The sequence below is a fragment of the Bombyx mori genome, chromosome 25 (genome assembly GCF_030269925.1).
Source record: "Bombyx mori chromosome 25, ASM3026992v2".
NCBI classification, from domain to species: Eukaryota; Metazoa; Arthropoda; class Insecta; order Lepidoptera; family Bombycidae; genus Bombyx; species Bombyx mori.
This window is the reverse complement of record NC_085131.1, coordinates 9,663,239-9,684,560: the sequence shown is the minus strand read 5'-3', so window position 1 is coordinate 9,684,560 and position 21,322 is coordinate 9,663,239. Positions and strand designations below refer to the sequence as shown.

Below are 21,322 nucleotides of genomic sequence, written 5' to 3'. Positions count from 1 at the left end.
CAGTATAGTCATAACGGCTGCCCCGCCCTTCAAACCGAAACGCATTACTGTTTCACGGCAGAAATAGGCAGGGCGGTGGTACCTACCCGTGCGGACTCACAAGAGGTCCTACCACCAGTGAGGGTCAAGTCCAAAGATTTTTTTTTATTTTCCAATACTTGTCTATTATTATACATGCTAAGCTGTCAATAAACTACCATTATTGCACGCTTAATTTTACAGAAACATTATATAGGTATAATAAAACCATTCATATAACTGCACTCCTTTCATTCCCGCCAAAATTCTGACATATTTATTCATCCAATATAGGAAGATAAATGTTCCTTTGCTTATACGTGGCTATACTTTGAAGCTTTGGGCGGTTGAATCAAATTAGTGTATTAATTAATTTTTAGTTTTTTAATTTCATTAATATTTTTCTAATAGAGATATTGGAATCTAAATTCCCACATTCTAGTTTTGTCTTATTAAGTTCTTCGTAGAACCAAAGAATGTAGCTTCCGATTAGAAGTCTAAACCTCATTGGACATAGTCTTTCGTGTTGTCGCTATGAATCTTGACAAAAACACAAATTAGGGTTGTGTTATTTAGTTTTTATTACAAGTTTTAAATTAAGAAATGAATCAATATAGTATATGACACCGTATAGAAATCGGAGGTACGCCCAAATTTTGTGGATGATCGTCTAAATTCATCGCTATGTTAAGAGAACAAACAGCATTGGTGTAGATTTTTAAAGAGAATACATAAAAAGAAATTTCCTAACGCCCCCACCATACTCCACGTCGTGACAATAGACGACAAAACAAAAGACTCCGAGCCCTCTTCAAAACGAAAAATTGTAACACCAACTGTGTACACAAAACTGTACGCAACATTAATCGAATATGCATCACAATAGAACACAGGAGTGGATGACACAGTCTTAACAACAAACAGCCTCAAACAGGTAGTCGCCACACGCACCACTTGTCAATACGTCTAGTTTTTAGTTATAAAATATTGTGAAAATGTTTACATTAATAAATCATCATTAAATTTACTTTGAAACAAAATATCTTGGAGGTTGTTTTCAACTACAGGTACTTATATGAATATCAACATAGCAAAATTTTTCTTGAAATCGTAATGTACAATCAAACATACGACGATGAGGCCCCTTTGCCTCTGATAGCTAATTACACCGTTGTCAAAGAAGACCAAGAAGAAAAGAGAGAAGTGGAAGAAAGAGTTATTCTAGAAATAGGACGGCAGGACGACAAACCGAAGGAAGAACACACGTTTTCTCATAAGAAGTATGATAAAACGATTTCCCATCATCGGTCGTATGTGCTAGAAGATTACGAGCCCAAGAGGATAACATACTTCAGGCCTCACGAATTCGAGCCTAGCAATCACGAAGGTAAGTTTAAGACGGACAATGATGGAAAATGTTGCCAATAATTCCTGTCTAGTGTCTACATTTTTATTTTTGCGTTTCAAGTATTAACCTGACATGTTCTAAGTTGTTAAATTAATGTAGGAACAGACCATCTCTCTAGATTTCGAACAAATAATATATACCTAGCTAATATAAAATGTAAATTTGTAAACGGTATCAAAATCAAATCTGGGAAACATGTTTGATAACTTTTTTTGGACCGTTTTTAACGTTTGATTGTCCCAAATTATCTTCGCTCCGATTATGTAATAATACCTAACGTTTAGAAATATGGTATTCCTCAGGTCCGCGTTACTATGAGCACGAATACGTTCGTGACACCGTAGTGGGTCAGGAAACTCTTAATTCCGAGTCCTCGTTGGACTACTCGCAGGACTCTCAGGACAACATGAAAACTAATGACGACTCCAACCACGATACGATCTTGAGCTTAAAGGAAAGAGCCTTGCAGTTGGAACGAGGTATTTCATTTCTGTTCTTATGTTAATGACAACAAATACCCTTGAGTTAAAAATAAATAAACGATACACTCTTACATACATACAGCTTTGCGGACTTTTAATTCTTGGTAGAATATTTGTGACATTCTCGCAGCGCCTTTGAAGTTGAAACCTTTTTAGAAGTGATGAATTCAATCCTTTGTTTTTATGGGATAGGACCTTAGTGATTTCGTGTAATTAATGAGAGTTTTTCCACGAATGCCACGGGGCAACTATCCTAGTTATACAATGCACCAATGTAATCGGGAAAATTACGTGCAGGATTTAAAAAAAAACTCTACAACCCATATTTATGTTTATTACGCCTATAATTAAGTTACATTTCTTTAATTAAAAGACGACTCAATGAACAGACTAAAGATGTTTTTCGCCACGTCTATATTTCGTGAAAATCAGTGCACAATTTTGAAGCCCGCATTTTTAACGATGTTTCAGAATACAAGAAAACTGCATGTGACCGAGAAAGGACTCGAATGCGTGACATGAATCGCGCGTTTGATCTCTTAAGATCAAAACTGCCCGTCACCAAACCGTCCAAAAAGAAATACTCCAAAATCGAGTGTTTGAGGTACGTTGTTTTAATAAAACCAAAATCGAATACTTTTTTAACGTCATCGAAAGCAGGCTACAACGTAATCTATGTGGCGCTAAGCGCAGACTGGCTCTCATAATAAAAAAAAAACAGCTAATCTGTTTTTCTAAGGCAAAGGCAAAACTAGGGAACATGTCTAAGGTAAATAATAAAAAAAATTGCAAGTAATGTACCAATACGAGTCGACTCCTTCTGTGGGATAAGGTTACCACCGCCTGCCGCGAGGAGCATGACATATCCTTCTTCAAACGAGGCTTGTGGAGAGTATTAAACGGTAGGCAGTGGCTTGGCTCTGCCCCTGGCATTGCTGAAGTCCAAGGGCGACGATAACCACTCACCATCAGGTGGATCTTATGCTCGTCTGCCTACAAGGGCAATAAAAGAGAGCACGATTGGAAGAGGATACACTTCCCAAGAGGTTGCATGTTTTAATAACATTTCCTCGCGATGGCCGAAATGTAAAGATCGTGTGATAAATACTGCGTTTAGGAATATATTTTTTTAATTAATTTAGCGACTAAAATCAAAACTTGTCTTTTATTTCACATAGCGTCAAATTAACTTGATTTTTGTATTAAGGGCCTATTACGTTACCCGCGAAGTACCTACTGTATATCCTGTTCTAGCTTTGCGCAATAAAAACAGAACCGTTTTATCAGCTATGTGACAATTTTTCAACAATCACTCATTGTTCTGAATTTTTGCCCTAAAAACCGACATATATGTTTTATATACGTATTGATGTAGGTAGGTTGTTATGCGAATTATTTCGTAAATTGTGTTCAATTTATCAATCATTTTAGCCTCTAGGCGGTAGTCAACTAAAGTACCTATTTGTCCAGTTAAAAACAGTTAAAAATATCAAAAGGTATTTAAAGGTATTTTAAGTATACGTGTTTTTTTTCTTCAGAATAGCAATTTGTTACATTCGCCACTTGGAGTACATGCTTGCAGGCGGCACACCAGACGAGAACTCTGCATTTTTCGAAGTTCACGCTTCTGATATGCGAAGGCGTCAACAGAGATACTAAGAACTTTTAGATATTGTATCGTTATATTTAGGTACATACATTGACAAAATGGGGCAATAAAAATATTAATATAAATGTAAAAACATTCGGGCTATAAATATATTAAAATATAATAAAATGTATAAAATCAACAAACAATACTTATAAGGTGCATTTTAACAATTACTTATTAATGTTAAGTTTAACAATTTTATACGAATATAAGAGAACTCTCAGAAGTATGTAACTATGCTTTCTTTGCTGTTTTCATGTTTAAATAACATAATATAAATATTCAGAACATAAAATAATTACGTTTTCATTGACTCGACTTTTTTATTTTCCTCTCCTTCTCCAACTCTTCTTTTCGCTTTTCCAACGCTTCTAGGTAGTCGATGTAGGCACATTTAACGACAAGTGGCAACTTAGCAACGCCTAGAGACGGGGAACAACATTTCACATTAAAACCCTTCCAAATTACAGTGACAGTTGTATGTATTGTATGTATGTATATAAAACAACCAAATTAAATTACTAAGTTTATTTTATTGACTTTTTACTAATGTCACTTGTTTGTAACTATTCATTAATGTTAATGGATTGTTAAAGAGCTCTGTAATTGCGATTCGAAATAAGTTTTACATTAGCTCGTCGGTCATAAGTAAAGTTGAAAATCACTTTTCAGGATTGATGGTGCGTCTGAGGTGGAACTTGTTTTAACTAGAGACTATCTACTTCTTTTAACTAGAGTATACAAAAATATTTACCAGAAAAACAAGTTGTGACTAAACTTTTGTAAATATTATAAATGGGTGCTACTATGCTCTCGGTCGATTCTTTCCTCTGAAAAAAAAGAAGGAAATATTTAATTTATCAGAGTGGCGATAGGTAGAGAACATCAATATTACTACGTAATTTTTTTTATTTTTTTTTTATTGCTTAGATGGGTGGAGGAGCTCACAGCCCACCTGGTGTTAGTGGTTACTGGAGCCCATAGACATCTACAACGTAAATGCGCCACCCACCTTGAGATATAAGTTTTAAGGTCTCAGGTATAGTTACAATGGCTGCCCTACCCTTCAAACCGAAACGCATTACTGCTTCATGGGAGAAATAGGCAGGGTGGTGGTACCTACCCGCGCGGACTCACAAGAGGTCCTACCACCAGTAATTACGCAAATTATAATTTTGCGGGTTTAATTTTTATTACACGATGTTATTCCTTCACCGTGGAAGTCAATCGTGAACATTTGTTGAGTTCGTATTTCATTAGAAAATTGGTACCCGCCTGAGATTCTAACACCGGTGCATCGCTTTAACACGAATGTACCGGGCGTCTTATCCTTTTGACCACGATGATGTGGTCCTCATGTTGTTATGTCTATGGTCGCCCGTAGCCACTTGGCAGTAAGTAGGTGGGCAATTAACTTATATGCAAATTCAAAGGCGAACCTTATTCAACACATTTTGTAAGCCTAGAAGTTATTTACAACTTTTAAATTTAACATGGTCCAAATTCAAAGTAGATTGAAGGAATTATTTATAAAATCCATTATAGGCAGAGTAGGTGTGTTTTTTATCTACCAGAATAAGTTTTTATGTTGTAAATTTTAAGGTTGAATACGATAACTATTAAAACACAAAAAAAATCGCAATATTTATCCTTGTAACGTATCATTGTCAACTTTATGACATGACCCAGTTACTAGATAGATATCAGAGCGTAGGATGAACTTCCTCCCCGTATTTACACAATTTTAAATGATAAATCAACACACAACATCCACTAATTTGCGTACAGAGCCTCTCGAAGGTTGGAATTTGCTAATAATTCTACCAAATTATATGAATTTATTTAACAACAAGTATATTTAAAAGTCTAACGTTATCTTTTATACCTAAAAAGGGCGAGAAACTATAAACTCCATGACATAATGCTATGTACTCACTGCCCGTTTTTAGATTTTATGAAAATAAATACTAGAAAAATGCGAACAAAAGGGAAAGATTATTAGAAAGATCTAAAAGTAATTAATGAATTGAATGATGAGTCGTCGTGACCACAGTGAAGGAATAACATCGTGTAATAAAAGTGAAACCCGCAAAAATTATAATTTGCGTAATTACTGGTGGTAGGACCTGTTGTGAGTCCGCGCGGGTAGGTACCACCGCCCTGCCTATTTCTGCCGTGAAGCAGTAATGCGTTTCGGTTTGAAGGGTGGGGCAGCCGTAGTAACTATACTGAGACCTTACAACTTATATCTCAAGGTGGGTGGCGCATTTACGTTGTAGATGTCTATGGGCTCCAGTAACCACTTAACACCAGGTGGGCTGTGAGCTTGTCCAACCATTTAAGCAATAAAAAAAAAAAAGGATAAGACGTACGCAGGTGCATTCGTATGTAGCTATGCATCGGTGTTCCAATCCCGCCGGCGGGTATGAATTTTATCAATGAAATACCTACTTAACAAATGTTCACGATTGACTTCACAGTGAAGGAATAACATCGTATAATAAAAATCAAACCCGCAAAATTATAGTTTGCGTAAATACTGGTGGTAGGACCTCTTGTAAGTCCGCACGGGTAGGTACCACCACCCTGCCTACCCCACTTCGATAAAGCGGCACGACACGAGAACCCTTTCATCGTGGCCGCCGTTAACTACATTCCCGATCCTGCAGATAGAATGGAAAGCAGTCGACGTCGCCCCAGAGACGTCATTTCGGGTCCTCCTGATCCACTAACGGTGCTTTTAGGTACCTCAAACATCGGTCATCGTTCCGTCGAACCCGTCGCTTGCGACGAAGGGCTCGATGAGTAAATTAACCCTCAGACACAGCCCACTGAGTTTCTCGCCGGATCTTCTCAGTGGGTCGCGTTCCGATCCGGTGGTACATTCTGTGAAGCACGGCTCTTGCTAGGGTTCGTGTTAGCAACATCGTTAGGTTTGAGCCCCGTGAGCTCACCTACTAGTTAAGGTTACGCTGATATAGCCTCTCAAGGCTCTCAGCTTAGGTAGGAAAAAAAACTTGCTTATTTCTGCCGTGAAGCAGTAATGCGTTTCGGTTGGAGAGGGGTAGGGGCCGTTTACTGTAATAAAAACTGAGATCTAATAACTCATATCTCAAGGTTGGTGGCGGCATTTAAGTTGTAGATTTCTATGGGTTCCGGTATCACTTAATACCAGGTGGACAGTGAGCTCATCCACCCATTTAAGCAATAACATATATATATATATATATATATATATATTTTACTAGGTGTGGGTGGACTACAGGTCACTGGAGCTCATATACAAATATCATCGCCCAGCTTGAGATATGAGGTCAATTGCATTGTATAACAGCTGTCTCACCCTTTAAGCTGAAATGCGTGACGGCTGCTCGCCAAAAATTAGCGGGAAAGTGATGCTTACTTATGGACCGGTAAGTGGTTATTGCTAACACAGACTGTGCTGACATGATTGATGATTATTAAACAGATTTTCACGTCCCAACTTAACAAATACATTATCAATTGTCAGTTGATACATAAATCTCAGACTCATGCCACAACTATTTTATGCAAGACTTGAACATTTATGTAGTCAAAATTCTGTCTTAATAAATACTAAATTATTAATTAGTTAATAATTCAATACAAACACATACTTACTTTTGATGATTAAAACTTAGTATTTAATGAGTTCTATATTAATTTCAATAATACATTCTCAATCATTGCCAATGTCACGCACACAGTACAAAAGTATAAATGTGTTGTATTCAGTAGAATTAACATTTATTAACAATCTAGGTACATATTTATTATTAGACTTGTATTTATTATTAAAGAATCTAAACTGAATTAAGTAAGCACGAGTCAATATTCGCTAAGCGATCGCGTGTAATCTGTAATACGCCGCTGGCTTTCGTCGGAAGCAGACGTTTACTACATCGCAGCACCTTCCGATACGTATGAGCCTGTATTGCCGAGATTGGGTCTATCTTGTACCAGGACCGCATAATTTAGTAGCAGTTAAGACTGCTAAGAATTTTTAAGACTCATTCGAAACTTTCAAGGCGCTTATATAGTGGATACGCTAGTTTTTATTCGATATATGGTGGAAAAGATAATTGTTTTATTGAATAATGACGAACGCTGTTTAGACTAGTAATAGACAAGTACTATAGAAATAAATGATAAGTCATATATTAATTAAAGCTTAAGAAAGATTGCAACTGGGCTATTTTTTGGAGTCAAGTAATTAAATTTGTAAATTTTATAGTTGTTTTTTCTATCTAATCGCTTATAGTCTTCAGAGGCTACTTCAGCTTCTCCGGGGAGGTACCCAGGGCTGAACCTGACAGGCTTTGCAAATGCCTGCCCTAGCAACAGCAGTGCTTCGCTGAATCTACCACGAAATTGGAAGGAATCGTGACCCACTGAGAAGTTCCGCCGAGAAACTCAGTACCTAGGTTGTCTTTATGAAATTTTATAGTTGAGTAAAATTAAATTATAGTACATAAAAAAAAATTAAAGATTGCATTCATTTTTATATCATAATCATTCGGCATCGTCTTTATAACATTTTATTTACCTATGATTCATCTCTGATTTACATTATAGCACCAACTTTTTTCATATCATCATCAGTTAAAAACGAGTTTTCCATGTCCATCCACTAGTAAGTAACTGATGACGTAATCGTTTCTACTAGGATCGCATAATTGGACTGGAGGTAGCGATGAGAAGCAACCAACTTATTCGAATCTTTTAATTTACGCTAAAATCATCTTTATATCAACCGCTATACGTACAATAACCTTTCCACATTGATCAAAAGTAGGCGGGCGTCGGGTGTTGATACTTCGTATGTATTCTTGCCAACGTTTAATGCACTCCGTGACGTCTTGTTGGTCGCCCCACACTCCCTGCGTGTAAGTGAAGTAAACCGTTCCTACCAGGATGCCAGCCTGCAAGGAGGTATCTAATAAATCTAGTAGACTACTAATGACGATGAAACGGGGAGGAGGTATGCTTACAAAGTTGATAGCTTACTGTTGAATAAATTTCAATGAAATATATAGACTTTAAATTCATGCCTTAAAATAAAACTGTTGAATGGAATTTCAATAGATACTTGTCTTAGGTTTTACATATTCATTAAAATAATAAATACAAACGGTTCTGCATCCGTTTTGAGTTTTCTATGAAATTACGAATTTGAAGATATGTAATTTTTTTTTTGTGATTGAAAGATTACTGTTGGCCCGGAGGCTTTTCCAGTTTCACCAGGACAGGTGGGCGAGCAAAGGCTCAGCCAGGATATTTAATATTATTTACTATTGTGTTGATAGATCATTTGTTTTTCTGAATCGTGTTTATCGAACAGAGTCCTATTACAATATAACTGTCAAATTACTTGTAGTACCGATTTTATTTTACTACATTTTACTAAAAGCGTAGTTTCCTCTTTAAAAGACATCATAATCATAATTAGTTTGTTCTGTGACAAAATAGAGTCCGTACATACTCATTTATTTTCTTAAACTAGCCCTAGGCAAAGATATTTTAATAATACAAATTATTTTACCTTGACAGCGTATAACAATTTCCCGTGTGCGTAGTATGGAACGCGATGCGTGATGGTTTTACCACTTTTGCGTAACTTATATTCCTCTCTACTGCAAACCTTAATGCATGTTGGACTCAACGGAAGCTCTGGAACATAGCAGTAGATTATTGAGTAATCATTATTATACTCGTAATGGTATGTACTCAGTCTGTAAAGAATAATTCTCAGAATGTTTTTTTTTAAATTTGGACGTATTATTTAAACCTACTATGACTTCTATACCTCATTCGTTCTGTACAATTAATTCTATATCAGTTAATATTATCATCGACCAAGCCCTATTTTCTAATTCCAGCTTGTAATCAAAAACGTAGACTTTGTAACGCCAAAGACATTTTATAGCGTGTTATTTCAAGTAAAGTATTTGCAACTAACGAAATCAGTGTGTAGAGACAATTTTAACGGATATTTTTTTTGTGAAGTTTTTATTTTTGTTACTGTTTAAAATAGAAAAAAAAGGTAATTGAAGTAATTATTGATAAAGAAACTAGAAGCGTCAATGTGGGGGTGGCTGCTTAAGATTGAATTCATATTACCAGGATCGCAAAGACGTTGAGAAGTTTACGCAATCTGTAATTATCATATTATTGTGTTATTAGCATATGATATTATGATACTTATGTAAATGTATCGCGTCTGTATACATAATTTGAGATAATGAATGCTATTTATTACATTATTATTGTAATGGGAGACACGGCGATGATATACGAGTGCAAGGTCTAAAAGTAAGAATATATCCAAGTATGGAGCTCTCCTTGGGAACCATTCTCAAAAACAAAGATAGTTTATTTAAAGGCAAGTTACATAAAATAAAAAATTTTAATGTCCAGGGCGATTATTTTCAAATATTTGCAAAAAGTATGTCAATGACGCAATGTTGAAAATGTAAATTAAATAAGAGTTTATTTTAAACTAAACAAAAATATAATTACGGCTCATATAATTTTTTTTGAGCAAGCTTAAAGTAAGAAACGGTCAAACGATGTGTTCTTTGTGATTAGTCGAAGTGCATTTTGATAGCAAAATAGCGTTACGTGTTCATCTTGCTCATAAATTTATCATCGTTACAATGTAAATTCCTTTACGAAAAAAAAACAGTTATTGAAGCTACCTACCTACCTACCACGAACGAATAAAGTCAAAAACAAAAGGAACGAGTTACATAATTTGTAATAAATACTAGGACGTTAGGAACGTTAGGAGGTCGATTGTGTAAAATGTAGAGCATTCGTACGCTCTGTTACAGCGACAGTTTCATTCATGTTTTCGTGCTCACTCGGGGCGCAATGCTAAAATTCGCGGTCTCTGTCCTACACACACCCAGTTTTATTACTACAGATAATACAAATCCTACATACAGATAACAGATAATTCTATATAAATGTAACGTTTATGAATTGTAATTTACAATTTAATTTGATTGATATAATTGAAAATAGTGAGTACTGTAATCGAAAAAATCTCATTTTTAGTCATACAAAAATATAGGTTTTATTATTTATGTCGTGTTTAAAAAAAGTAAATCGATATCTATGAGCAGACGAGCCCACCCAGTGATAGATCATTGGTGGCCACCAGAGTAGAAAATGTCGTTAGTAGTAAAATTTAATTTCCTATTTTTTAGATAATAATGACATTGATCATTAATTATCCAATGAGTGTTTTTGAGAGTCTTGTGAAATTCACAGGTCAACTGGGTTAGTTTTAGTCTCAATGAACAATGATACACTTTTCTTAAATGCTTCTTTTTTGTTATCGCCTAATGAGAGAATGGTGTTCAGTCAAGTGCTTAAGTTATTCATTACCCAAGATACCCAACGACTATCATACCCTTCAAGCCAGTACCCTGGATTGCTTAGGAGTAGAAATAAGTAGTCGTACCAATCTTGTTTAACTTATTAGGCGGGCGCAATCAATGCATGTGCATTTAAACCTGTTTTTGACTATGAATTATTTTCAGTTTTCAGTGGACGCGTTTATGTTCTCGAGTATTGAAGTAATGTTTCAGTAGGGTAAGTCTACCCTCCCAGAGCTATATTTAAAATAGAGCTAATATATATAACAGGGTTCGCCCGTGACTTTTGATTTAACCTGATACCACTAAATATTTGGCGCTTCCGCACTTTGACTTGTGTATTTGTGGTATGCGCTACTTATTTCAGCTTGAAGCATACTTGAGCTTAACAAAAAGGGAGCTTTTCTTTGCCCAAACAGATTAAAAACTGGTGGGAATGACGTTCATCTCGCAAATTTACTGTTGATGAAAAATTGTCGGTGAGGTATTAATTTTTTAATGAAAACGGAATTCATATAATAGTGTGTTTGAACTCAAGTAAGTACTGAATAAACATATGCCCGACTGTCTGGCAGAAAGGCAGCAAGTATTATTAAAATAAATAATAGTTTAAAAAAACTAACAAAATTTGCTTTTATAGAAAATCCTTTTTTTTTTATGATTGAAAGTTTACTGGTGGCCCGAAGGCCTTTCCAGTTTCACCAGGACAGGTGGGCGAGCAAAGGCTCAGCCAAGAGGGGTGGGATTTGCTAACAACTGCCCGAGCGCCTCCGAAGGAGACCTAACAACTCAAGAGCAATTGTTTCGCGAATGAATCTACTACCGGATCGGAATCGCGACCCGCTGAGAAGATCCGGCGAGAAACTCAGCGGGCTGATGCATGGGTTAGGTTGCACGTCGACCTCTTTGTCGAGTTCGACGAGTACGGTTACCGGGGTCCCTAAGCCTGCCCCTAGTATTAGAGCTGAAGGCATCTAATGCAAAGGTTATTGGATCTGATGGATCCGTAAGGACGTGTCTAGGGCGTCGACGGTGACTGGCTCCTGCATGATCAGGATTCGGGGAGTAGTCAGCGGCGGCAACGATAAGGCGATTATCATGACGCATAGCCTTATCGAAGTATCGTTCCGACGCTGACTTCATGTATTTCCGAATTGATTCGAGGCCCAGGTCGTCGTGTAGGTCAACGTTCCTCACGAACCACGGAGCCCCGACAGCTAACCTGCAAAAGCGGGATTGTAGGGATTGGAGGGTGTCTATGTGTGTGCGGGCCGCGTGAGCGAACACCACACTCGCGTAAGTCATGACGGGCCTTATGCAAGTTTTGTAAAGTGTCACCTTGTTCCGAAGGGACATTTTACTCCGCTTACAGATCATGGGGTAGAGTCTACCGAGAATAAACGCGGCACGGTCACGGACTGATTTTATATGCGGGCGGAATGTCATCGATGCATCCAGGGTAACGCCCAGGTACTTGACCTTCCTGGCCCAGGGTATGGGTTGTCTAAAGAGAGTAATCGGGGGTGTGAGATTCCTCCTCCTAATCCGGGAGGAAATCCGTGTGGAGCTTCCCCTCTGAAATAGCACCGCAGTACTTTTCGCTGGGTTGATGTCTATGCGCCATTTTCGGAACCACTGTCCTAGGGCTAGGGCTGCGCTCTGAAGCTTCTTCGCGATTAGGGACTTATTTCTACTAGAATAGTAAACAGTCGTGTCGTCGGCGAATAAAGCTAAATGGGTCGGCGGCGACCGGGGAATATCGTTGACGAATAAGCTAAATAGGAGGGGTGAGAGGACAGAGCCTTGCGGGACTCCAGCTGTGAGAGGTCGTGGGGAGGAGCGGGTTCCCTCGACTCGATATCGAAAAGAGCGGTTCGACAAGAAGTCCCGTATGATGAGCACGAGACTATCCGGCACGCCCATGTTGAATAGTTTGAAAATCAAACCATTGTGCCAGACTTTGTCGAACGCTTTTGCGACGTCGAAGAAGAGAGCTCCCGTATATAACGGTTTTGGTCGATTAAGCCCCACAAGAATGTGCTCCGTGAGGCGGTGCACCTGTTGAACGCATGAGTGATTTGTACGGAATCCGAATTGTTCATCGATAAGAATGCCCTTGGATGAGACGAAGTCTCTGAGGCGTTTGTAGAGCAGACGCTCATACAGTTTGCCTAGAGACATGAGGAGGCTAATCGGGCGGTAGCTCGTCGGATGATTTTTTGGTTTACGGGGTTTATGTATGCCGATAACGTCCGCTTCTTTCCACACCGCGGGAAAGATACAGTTCGCCATAGCGGCATTGAAAATAGATGCCAACATCACGATGAGTTGGACGGGTAGAAGTTTAATAACGCGGTTGGATATACCGTCGGAACCGGGAGCCTTGCGAGGACGTAGGTCTTTGATCAAGTCTTTAACTTCCATCGGGGTGACGGGTGGTAACGCATCAGAGGGTGGCAAGGAGGCTCTGCGTTCTACCTCACTGTCTACTAATTCTACATGAACAGGGTCCACGGATTGAGTGCTGGGCGTGCACTGGGTTTGCAATGTATCGGCCAGCAGCTCTGCTTTTTCGTCATCATCGAACGCCGCGAGTCGGCCTGAGGGGCCTACGAGGGGGGGCATAGTTACTACCGTATCCGATTTGAGAGTACGAGCTAAGCGGTAGTAAGACCTTTGAGAGGGCGCGAGTCCTTCTAAGAAATCAGACCATCTGGCATCTCGGATTTCGGTGATGCGAGACTTTACGTCGCGTTGTAGGGCACGCATTCGAATACGATTTTCCGCGGTAGGATACCTATCGTACGCACGGATCGAGGCTAGCTCTAAGGAGTTCCCTAATATCGTCGGGCAATTTGAAGCGGTGAAGGAAGTCCTCCGCTACAACTTGCTTCGATGACCTATCTAATGTCGAGGTGATGTGTGACGTTACGATGTCTATGGCTTCAGCGGTATCCTGAGGAGACGGGATAGAGTCCGGACTAAACGGAAGCGATGGTGGATCAGATTCAGCCAGGCTGATGCCCAGCGTGTGCCAATCCACCACAGTCCTCGTGACGGGAACGGAATCGGGAGCGCGACCGAGCTTCATAACGACGGGACGGTGGTCTGAATCTAACTCTGAAACTACTTCGATCGAGTGTAAGCGCAGAGTTACGTTTTTTAATAACGCTATGTCGAGTATATCCGGGCGATGCGCGATATTTAGCGGGTAGTGAGTCGGGGTTAGCGGAGCGACGATATCGAAGGCGAGATCATCGACTAACGCGTCAAGCCGCCTGCCATTCGGGGTTGTGGTGTGTGAGTTCCACCTGATGTGTTTACAATTTAGGTCGCCCGCCAGAATGACAGAGCTCCCCATACCGAGCAGCGCCTCGATATCACTGCTTAGAACGATCTTATCCGGTGGAAGATAAACGGACGCGATAACAATCGGCGCGTGTCCCGTCAGTGAGATTCGGCACACTGATGCTTCGATATTAGCGAGCGCGGGAGGATCGAGCGGGACGCAATGCAGGGCTCTTCTATAGTAAATGACGGTACCACCACCACGGGCAGAGAGCCTGTCGTTCCTGACCATGTTATAATTCGCGATTTTAGGGTCACGGCGCGCGGGCTTAAGTAGGGTCTCCTGCACTAAAAAGATATCAATTTGGTGGTCACGCAAAAAGTCAGAAACCTGATCACGTTGATTTGCGAGACCGTAAGCGTTAAAAAATCCTATCGTTACGGATAGGGGCTTTATTCTACTTATATACGCCATTGATTACCGGCGGAGTGAGGGGAGGACGTACGTATTTAATGACGCATATACGTCGGCGTATTCCTGCACAACGGCGATAAAGTGTTGTGCAGTGGAGGCAGCGCGAATGGCGTCGCCCAAAGCGTTAACGCGCTCAAAGTTGATCGACTGAAAGAAGTCGATCGCTAAAGCGAGATTGTCGGACGCGGTCGGAGGGCAAGTCGCGGGAGAGGGACGAGTCGCGGGGGCGGGACGAATCGCGGAGGAGGGAGTTGTAGCCGTGTTCGTGTACGGCAGCGGTTTTGCCCAGGCCGAGACACTGGGCACCGCCGCCGGAACGAACGCTGGCTTAGCCTGCGACGCAGAGGGTGCCGAGGCTTTGATGTCTGGGCCGGAAGCTCGGAGGCGGTTTTGGCGGGCGACGCGGCGATTTATTTTAGGGGCTCGGGGGCATCCGCGGTAATTCGCGGGGTGACCCTGTGTTCGACACAGGACGCAGCTAGGCGGTTCCGTCGCGGTTTTTTGGTCGCGAGCGCAGAGGGCCGTGGCGTGATCGCCCAAACACTTAACACATCGGGGGCGCGCGTGACAGTTACGGGAAGAGTGCCCGTACAATTGACAGTTATGGCACTGGCTAGGAGTGCCTTTTTTATGGGGGGCTTCGACAGCGATACCAGAGAGCCTACAGACGGTCTGTGTGTTAAAGATTTTCTTACCCTCGGGGGTAGGCTGGAGAGCGACTAGAACCATATTATATGGCTCCCTACCGCGACCGGTGTGCATACGGTGCACAGAATTCACTGGTAGGCCTTGTTCTAACAGGTCGGCTTTTACGAGCTCTACATCTAACTCTTTAGGGATTCCGCGTATTACAACGCGGAGTTCGCGCTCCTCCTGGAGCGTATACGTATGGAAACTTATACGCTCCTTACGGAGGTAAGAAGAGAGGGCCCTATGGTCGTCGGGTGTTTGAACCTTAATTTGAATGCCGTTCGCGAGGTTACGGGCATTCGTGAAATTTATATTTTTGGCCTTAAGGGCCAGGCAAACTCGATCCCAAGCTGCCTTCTCCTGAAGGATAACCGGGGGAGGGGTCTGGGTTTTATTTTGTGTCACCGGACGCGGCGACGGAGTGGCACGGGCTGGGGGCGCAACGGGAGTCTGAGGGCGGGGGCGCGACGCGTTCACGGCTTTGCTAATTTTAGCGGCCGCGGGAGCTCGAGACTCCGCGGCACGCTTCTTACCCTTCTGTACCAGGGTGAATCCATCCGTCGATGAGGCGGGGGCGAGGTCGACCTCCATGTCCGAGTCAGAGTCGGAGCACGAGGAGGCGGGTGCAGGCGACCTACGAGCAAGTGTAGGTGTTTTAGAGGGCGCGACGGAGGCCGCGGATGATCGCTCAGCTGAAACGATGGTCACGGCGGACGACGCAGCAGCTTTTCTCGCCAGTATAGGCGACACGGGAGCGGCAGGCACGACAGAGGCTGCGGTGCTCAATGCAGAAGCTCTGCACGCAGGTACAGGCGACGCAGGAGCAGCGCGCGCGGCGGAGTCCTCGAGAGGGCTCGCAGTGTGATTGGCCTTGAAGGCCAAAAACTCCGAGGCGAGCTGTGGGTGGCGAAGTCGGAGGAATTCCGCGAATACAGCGTCCATGATCGCTGAGTACCCAGGTGGGGCGGCCCCGGGTCTTGAAAACACTCGCCTTGCGGCGAGGCCCCAACTTCTCGGACCTGAGCGGTTCTATTGAACACAGGTGGCAATGCGGCGCGATTACTACAGGACAAAGAAAAAGCACAACAAAACAGAAATTACGAAAAGAAACAAAACAAATAAATACTTGCAGGAAACCACTTTGTCGGCAGATGTACCACGAACACAGAAACAACAAAAGGAAACAAAACAAATAAAAACTTCCAGAAAGAGCACTTAGTCGGCAGATGTACCACAAACACAGGCCGCGCGAACAATGGCCGGGCTAACAAAAGCCGGGCGAACAAAGACCGGGCGATCGAGTGGACGATGAGCACGTCCGCACGTGACGGGTGCCTCTATCGGAATGATATAGAAAATCCTACTAAAAATAGAAAATAAATTTAAATTAGAAAGTAAGTATGTAAGAATTATTGTAAAAAAAAAATATTTTCTATTTTTTAGTTGGATTTTCTATAAAAGCGTATTTTACTGGTTTTTTAAATATTATTTATTTTTGATTTTTTAATGAAATTTCAATTTTTTCAATATTTTTTTTAATATTGAAATGTCATCGATCCTTAATAAGTATACCAAATTTCGAGTCAATCCGACGTTTTGAAGGGAGTCAAAATCATGTTCAAAGATTCCGTTACAAACATACATACGTCTGAAGCTAATAAAAGCGTATTAAAAATAACAAATTTTGGATTTAGAATTATCTGTGCATTCAGTCCCCTTCTTGTCCCCCTTCGTTGTACGTTCTTTGACACGCGTTTTTTATTAAAGATCAAAGATATATTCTATCTGTACCTACGAAAAATAGAATGCGATATAATATTCATATAGGATACTCCAAACCAGACGGTCCCAATCATTAACAGTGTTATTTAGCGAACTACTTAAACAAAAATGCCATAATGAAATAAACTTATTAATGAAACTAAAAATAGTACAAAATAAATAATATATATATGGTAAGTAAAATTTTAATTTTCAAGACCTCATTTTAGATATTAATTCATACATTGTCATGTGAAATTAAATACTCTGTATTTGAATTCGCGCTACCTACTCGACGGGGCGTAACCTCTAGCAAGATCTGCGTACCTGGTACTTGCGAACACGTACAATTTGTCTTGATCCGTCCCGTTCTAATTGAACACATTTTTAGGACCAGAAAGACAAAATTGAGAGAAAACTTTTAGGTAAAGTAGTAAGTACATAATAAATATTATGATTAATTAAAAACCACTTTAATAGGAGGTAGAAATAAAGCATTCGAGGTAAACTTGTTTTGTATGAAAAAATTGTCAGTTTATATTTATTTATTTAGCTTCAAAACGTTAATTTATGGGAACATATATTTTTTATCTATATAAATTAATTCGCTCTAATTGTTTTATGATTTTAAAAAAGGCATTCATTTATTTGACTTTACAGTGTTTATTACTTTCAAAATGTTTATGGGGTTCGTAGAAAACGAGTTTGCTGCAGTTTAATCATTGATTGTTAAACATTTTAATAATTAAAATTAATTTCGTTCGAAAACTAAAACGCAGCAACAACTTCTAGGTGCCTCGGATTTTTGAGCCATCACCTCGCCCATGCCTCTCAATCTAGATCGTATTAAATTAAGTACAAAAGAATAAATGTATCAACATAAGATTCGTACTAATAAAATACTCTACATTTAGTTTATTGAAGCGTGGAAAAGCAAAGCGAGTCAGTGACACGCACGCGGCCACTGCGCTTTGTTATCTATCTAAAATAGCATTCGCGTAAGAGCAGAGTATATACATGCACATACGCATGTGTTGTAGACGACTGATATATAAAACGCACACACGCTGACTCATGGAACTGTGATGTGACGGTTACGCATTAAAATTGTCAGTTAATTGCACTAAGTTGCCGGAATATGGATGATATGCCATTAGGCTCAATTCGTTTCAAAAATAAGCCAAAGTGATATTTTTAAAATGAAATTGCACCTCCCAGCCCTCTAAGTTTCTCGCCGGATCTTTTCAGTGCTTCTTCTTCTATTGTTAGAGCTAGCAAATTCTCTCAGGTGGAGCCCGTGAGCTCGCCTACCTAGCCTCTTAGGCTAACAGCAAACAGGGGAAAAAAGCATCTCACTAAGCGAATTTAGTTTAAAAAAACATTTGAGAGAAAAGCACGCGAACCAGATAGATAATTTATAATATTATTTTCGTACACTAATTTGGTCAGTACCGTAAAATGGGGCGATTAGGGACAAATTCCAACTTTATGAGCAATTTTAAGGTAGTTGTTGATGTTTAAAATGCTATATCAGGATCAAAATGATTGAGTCTTGGGGGCATCTTTGTTGTCTAATTTAAAATTATGTAACTAGCATTCCAGTTTAAGCAAAAAATGCAAAAATAGGTGTAATCCCTATTTACCCGAAAATTGCGGTTAATTGGGACGAAATGAGAAATTTGCTAGGGTTGGCACTACTTTTATTTTTATATATAGTTTTAATTTATTTATTTATTTAGTTGCACCAACAAAGTGATCATCAATAAAAAAAATTGAAAAACTGACAAAAGTACATGGCAGACATCACCTCAATTATAGGTGCAATCGACAGTGCATTAACAACAAATATATATATTTAAACATGTATAGTGGGCTTTCTTAGAAACGGTTTATATTTCTCCGTTATTGGTAAGTACTTAGGGGCTGATATTTCTATCTGGGTTAAGAGATTAGGTGTGTCGGTTATTCCATGGATTAATCAGATGAATACCCCCACTCTGAACAAATATTAAATATTTTATTATGTATTACTTAGACATTTTTGTCCACCTTGAGATTTCATTGATCTTGTTACATGTCTCTGCAAAATCTACTTACTTATATTAAATTGCTTTTCTATTTCAACTAAAGACTTATTCCCAATTTCGCTTCGAATAAACCAGGTTTTACCAACAAATTTAAAAAATATTGTTATAACTACATAGACAACCCTACAAACCTGTACCTATTTATACTTAGGTCGTTTCCATTTCACGTATTCTCATCCCAATTGACCCCTTTTTCGTTGTTATTTGTACCTAAGACATCCCTAATATCCCCAAAAACAACAGATTTGTACATGTATTTTTATTTAATCAAATACATTAAAACCAATAACAACTGAGACTTACCTTAAATATATATGCTGGTTCAAACACTAAATAACGTTTATAAATCATAGTCGTCTTCTATTATTATCAAATAAATAAAAGAGAGCAAAGTTTCTAGCACTAAAATAATTACCACCACAGGAAGTTAATTTGAAACGCGATTTTTTATAAGTTAGCAGCTATTATCATGCATATTCAGAGTTGTTTTATGAACTTTCAACATTCTACTATTAAACTACAAAAAATGGAGGATTTTGCAACGAATATAAAACTTATATTGAGCGTCGAAAGATTTTCCCGGTTTTTTCCCGATTCGCCTCTCAATCCCTAATCACCCCATTTTACCGGTACAGCTTCTGTAACTCTTTCCGAAAACGTGTGGGCTTTGCAAAAAAAATACCTAGATTCTTACTTAAAACAGGAACTTGGAGTCGTATAGACGAAAGCCAGATCATGTCCCGAAATAATCAGAGTAACAGCGCGCAAGTCTAACGATGGAGTGTTAAATTTAGGCCAAACAAACACAAATTGGTTACGGTTAGGTAGAAGCATAAAATTTGTAGACCCGAATGAATGTTAAAAAAATTCGCTGTCGGAAAGCATCTATTTGCGTTGAAAAGGAATGGCCGTATCAGAATTTGTTGGATTCAAACTATCCGTTGTATCAGTTCCTTCCAATTATGATGTCCTAGTAGTTTAGAAACAATTTCTGTCCTGCGCGCTGCTCGTGGATCGAGTTCGTCTCCCTAGAGACTTGACTTTATTTCTGAATTAATTAATTATTAATTATTAATTTTTGAAGGAAAACCAGAAATATTGTGTTTCTTTAAATTTGTGACAAAATTATTTTTGATGTCAATCAAGTTTCATATTAGTCTTAAAATTCTAGTTGCTCATAACTTACTTATTGGTATAATTAATGTTTTTATTTTATTTTATTTTAGGATCATTTACAAATTTGTTCACCTGTAACTCGTGGGCATTCAACCTTCTGAGCGGGACTGCATTTCTCGTAAATTTGCATATTTGGTTTTGTTTGTTTTACGTGGTTAGCCAAATTAATTGTACGACACACGTCGCATCGCACTCTAGACGGATCTAAATTATCACACATTTTGTAGGGCACAATAATTTAAAAAACTCTTAATTTCAAATTTTATTGCATTTGATAAATTAAATAGAAAATTACTCTGAAGTTTGACATGTTTTTCTTTCAATTTATTCAACCGATAGTATGAACAAGAAGGTAAATTATCACTAAAATTTAATTTTCGTAAAAAGGTTTATTGAAACTATATCCTGTAGAATGGGGCTTAATATTAAAATGGGGTTTTCGTTATTAAAAGATTATTTCTGTTGACGCCCTATACCTAATTGACGGGGCAGAAGGTGGATCAGTTTTCTCACTAGTGTTAATGGATTTCTCTATTACCTTGCTTATATTTCTTACCGTAGAAATTGAAGTTATATAGCTCCATCGCGGTGCTCTTTCGTGAAAACTTGGCAAGTACATATTTCTTTACAAAAAATTGGTATCGTGTCTACAAGATTTGAACACCGGCACAATCAAATCGTTCGATACGAGTGAACCGGGCGTCTTATTCTTTAGGCCGCGATTACTTGTATGCTGTTAATATGTTAGTATCTCAAATGAAGCCGCAAAAGATATTTCAAATTTGTGTAATTAACATGGCGAGTTGTAAGACCGCACAAGTACCTAGGTATCACCATCATTGCCAATTTTTATCGCGAAGCAGTCATGTGTTCCAGTTTGAAG

At 39.3% G+C, this 21,322-nt stretch overlaps 2 protein-coding genes across 2 annotated transcripts; one reads left to right on the top strand and one right to left on the bottom strand.

Moving 5' to 3' along the window:
* Positions 1–942: 942 nt before the first annotated feature.
* sage (helix-loop-helix protein 2-like) lies at positions 943–3,854 on the top strand (the record flags this gene model as incomplete). Its single annotated transcript, NM_001294286.1, is given in 4 exon segments — positions 943–1,405; positions 1,729–1,905; positions 2,380–2,512; positions 3,447–3,854. Coding segments are annotated over 4 exon segments (705 nt in total). The 3' UTR covers positions 3,568–3,854.
* LOC101740955 (uncharacterized) lies at positions 3,572–20,771 on the bottom strand. Its single transcript, XM_004921752.4, has 5 exons — positions 20,512–20,771; positions 9,123–9,250; positions 8,347–8,502; positions 4,314–4,389; positions 3,572–3,981 (listed from the first exon to the last, which is right to left on the bottom strand). The coding sequence occupies exons 1-5, from the start codon at positions 20,657–20,659 to the stop codon at positions 3,866–3,868; spliced, it is 624 nt and encodes a 207-aa protein (XP_004921809.1). The 5' UTR covers positions 20,660–20,771; the 3' UTR covers positions 3,572–3,865.
* Between the last annotated feature and the right edge of the window lie 551 nt (positions 20,772–21,322).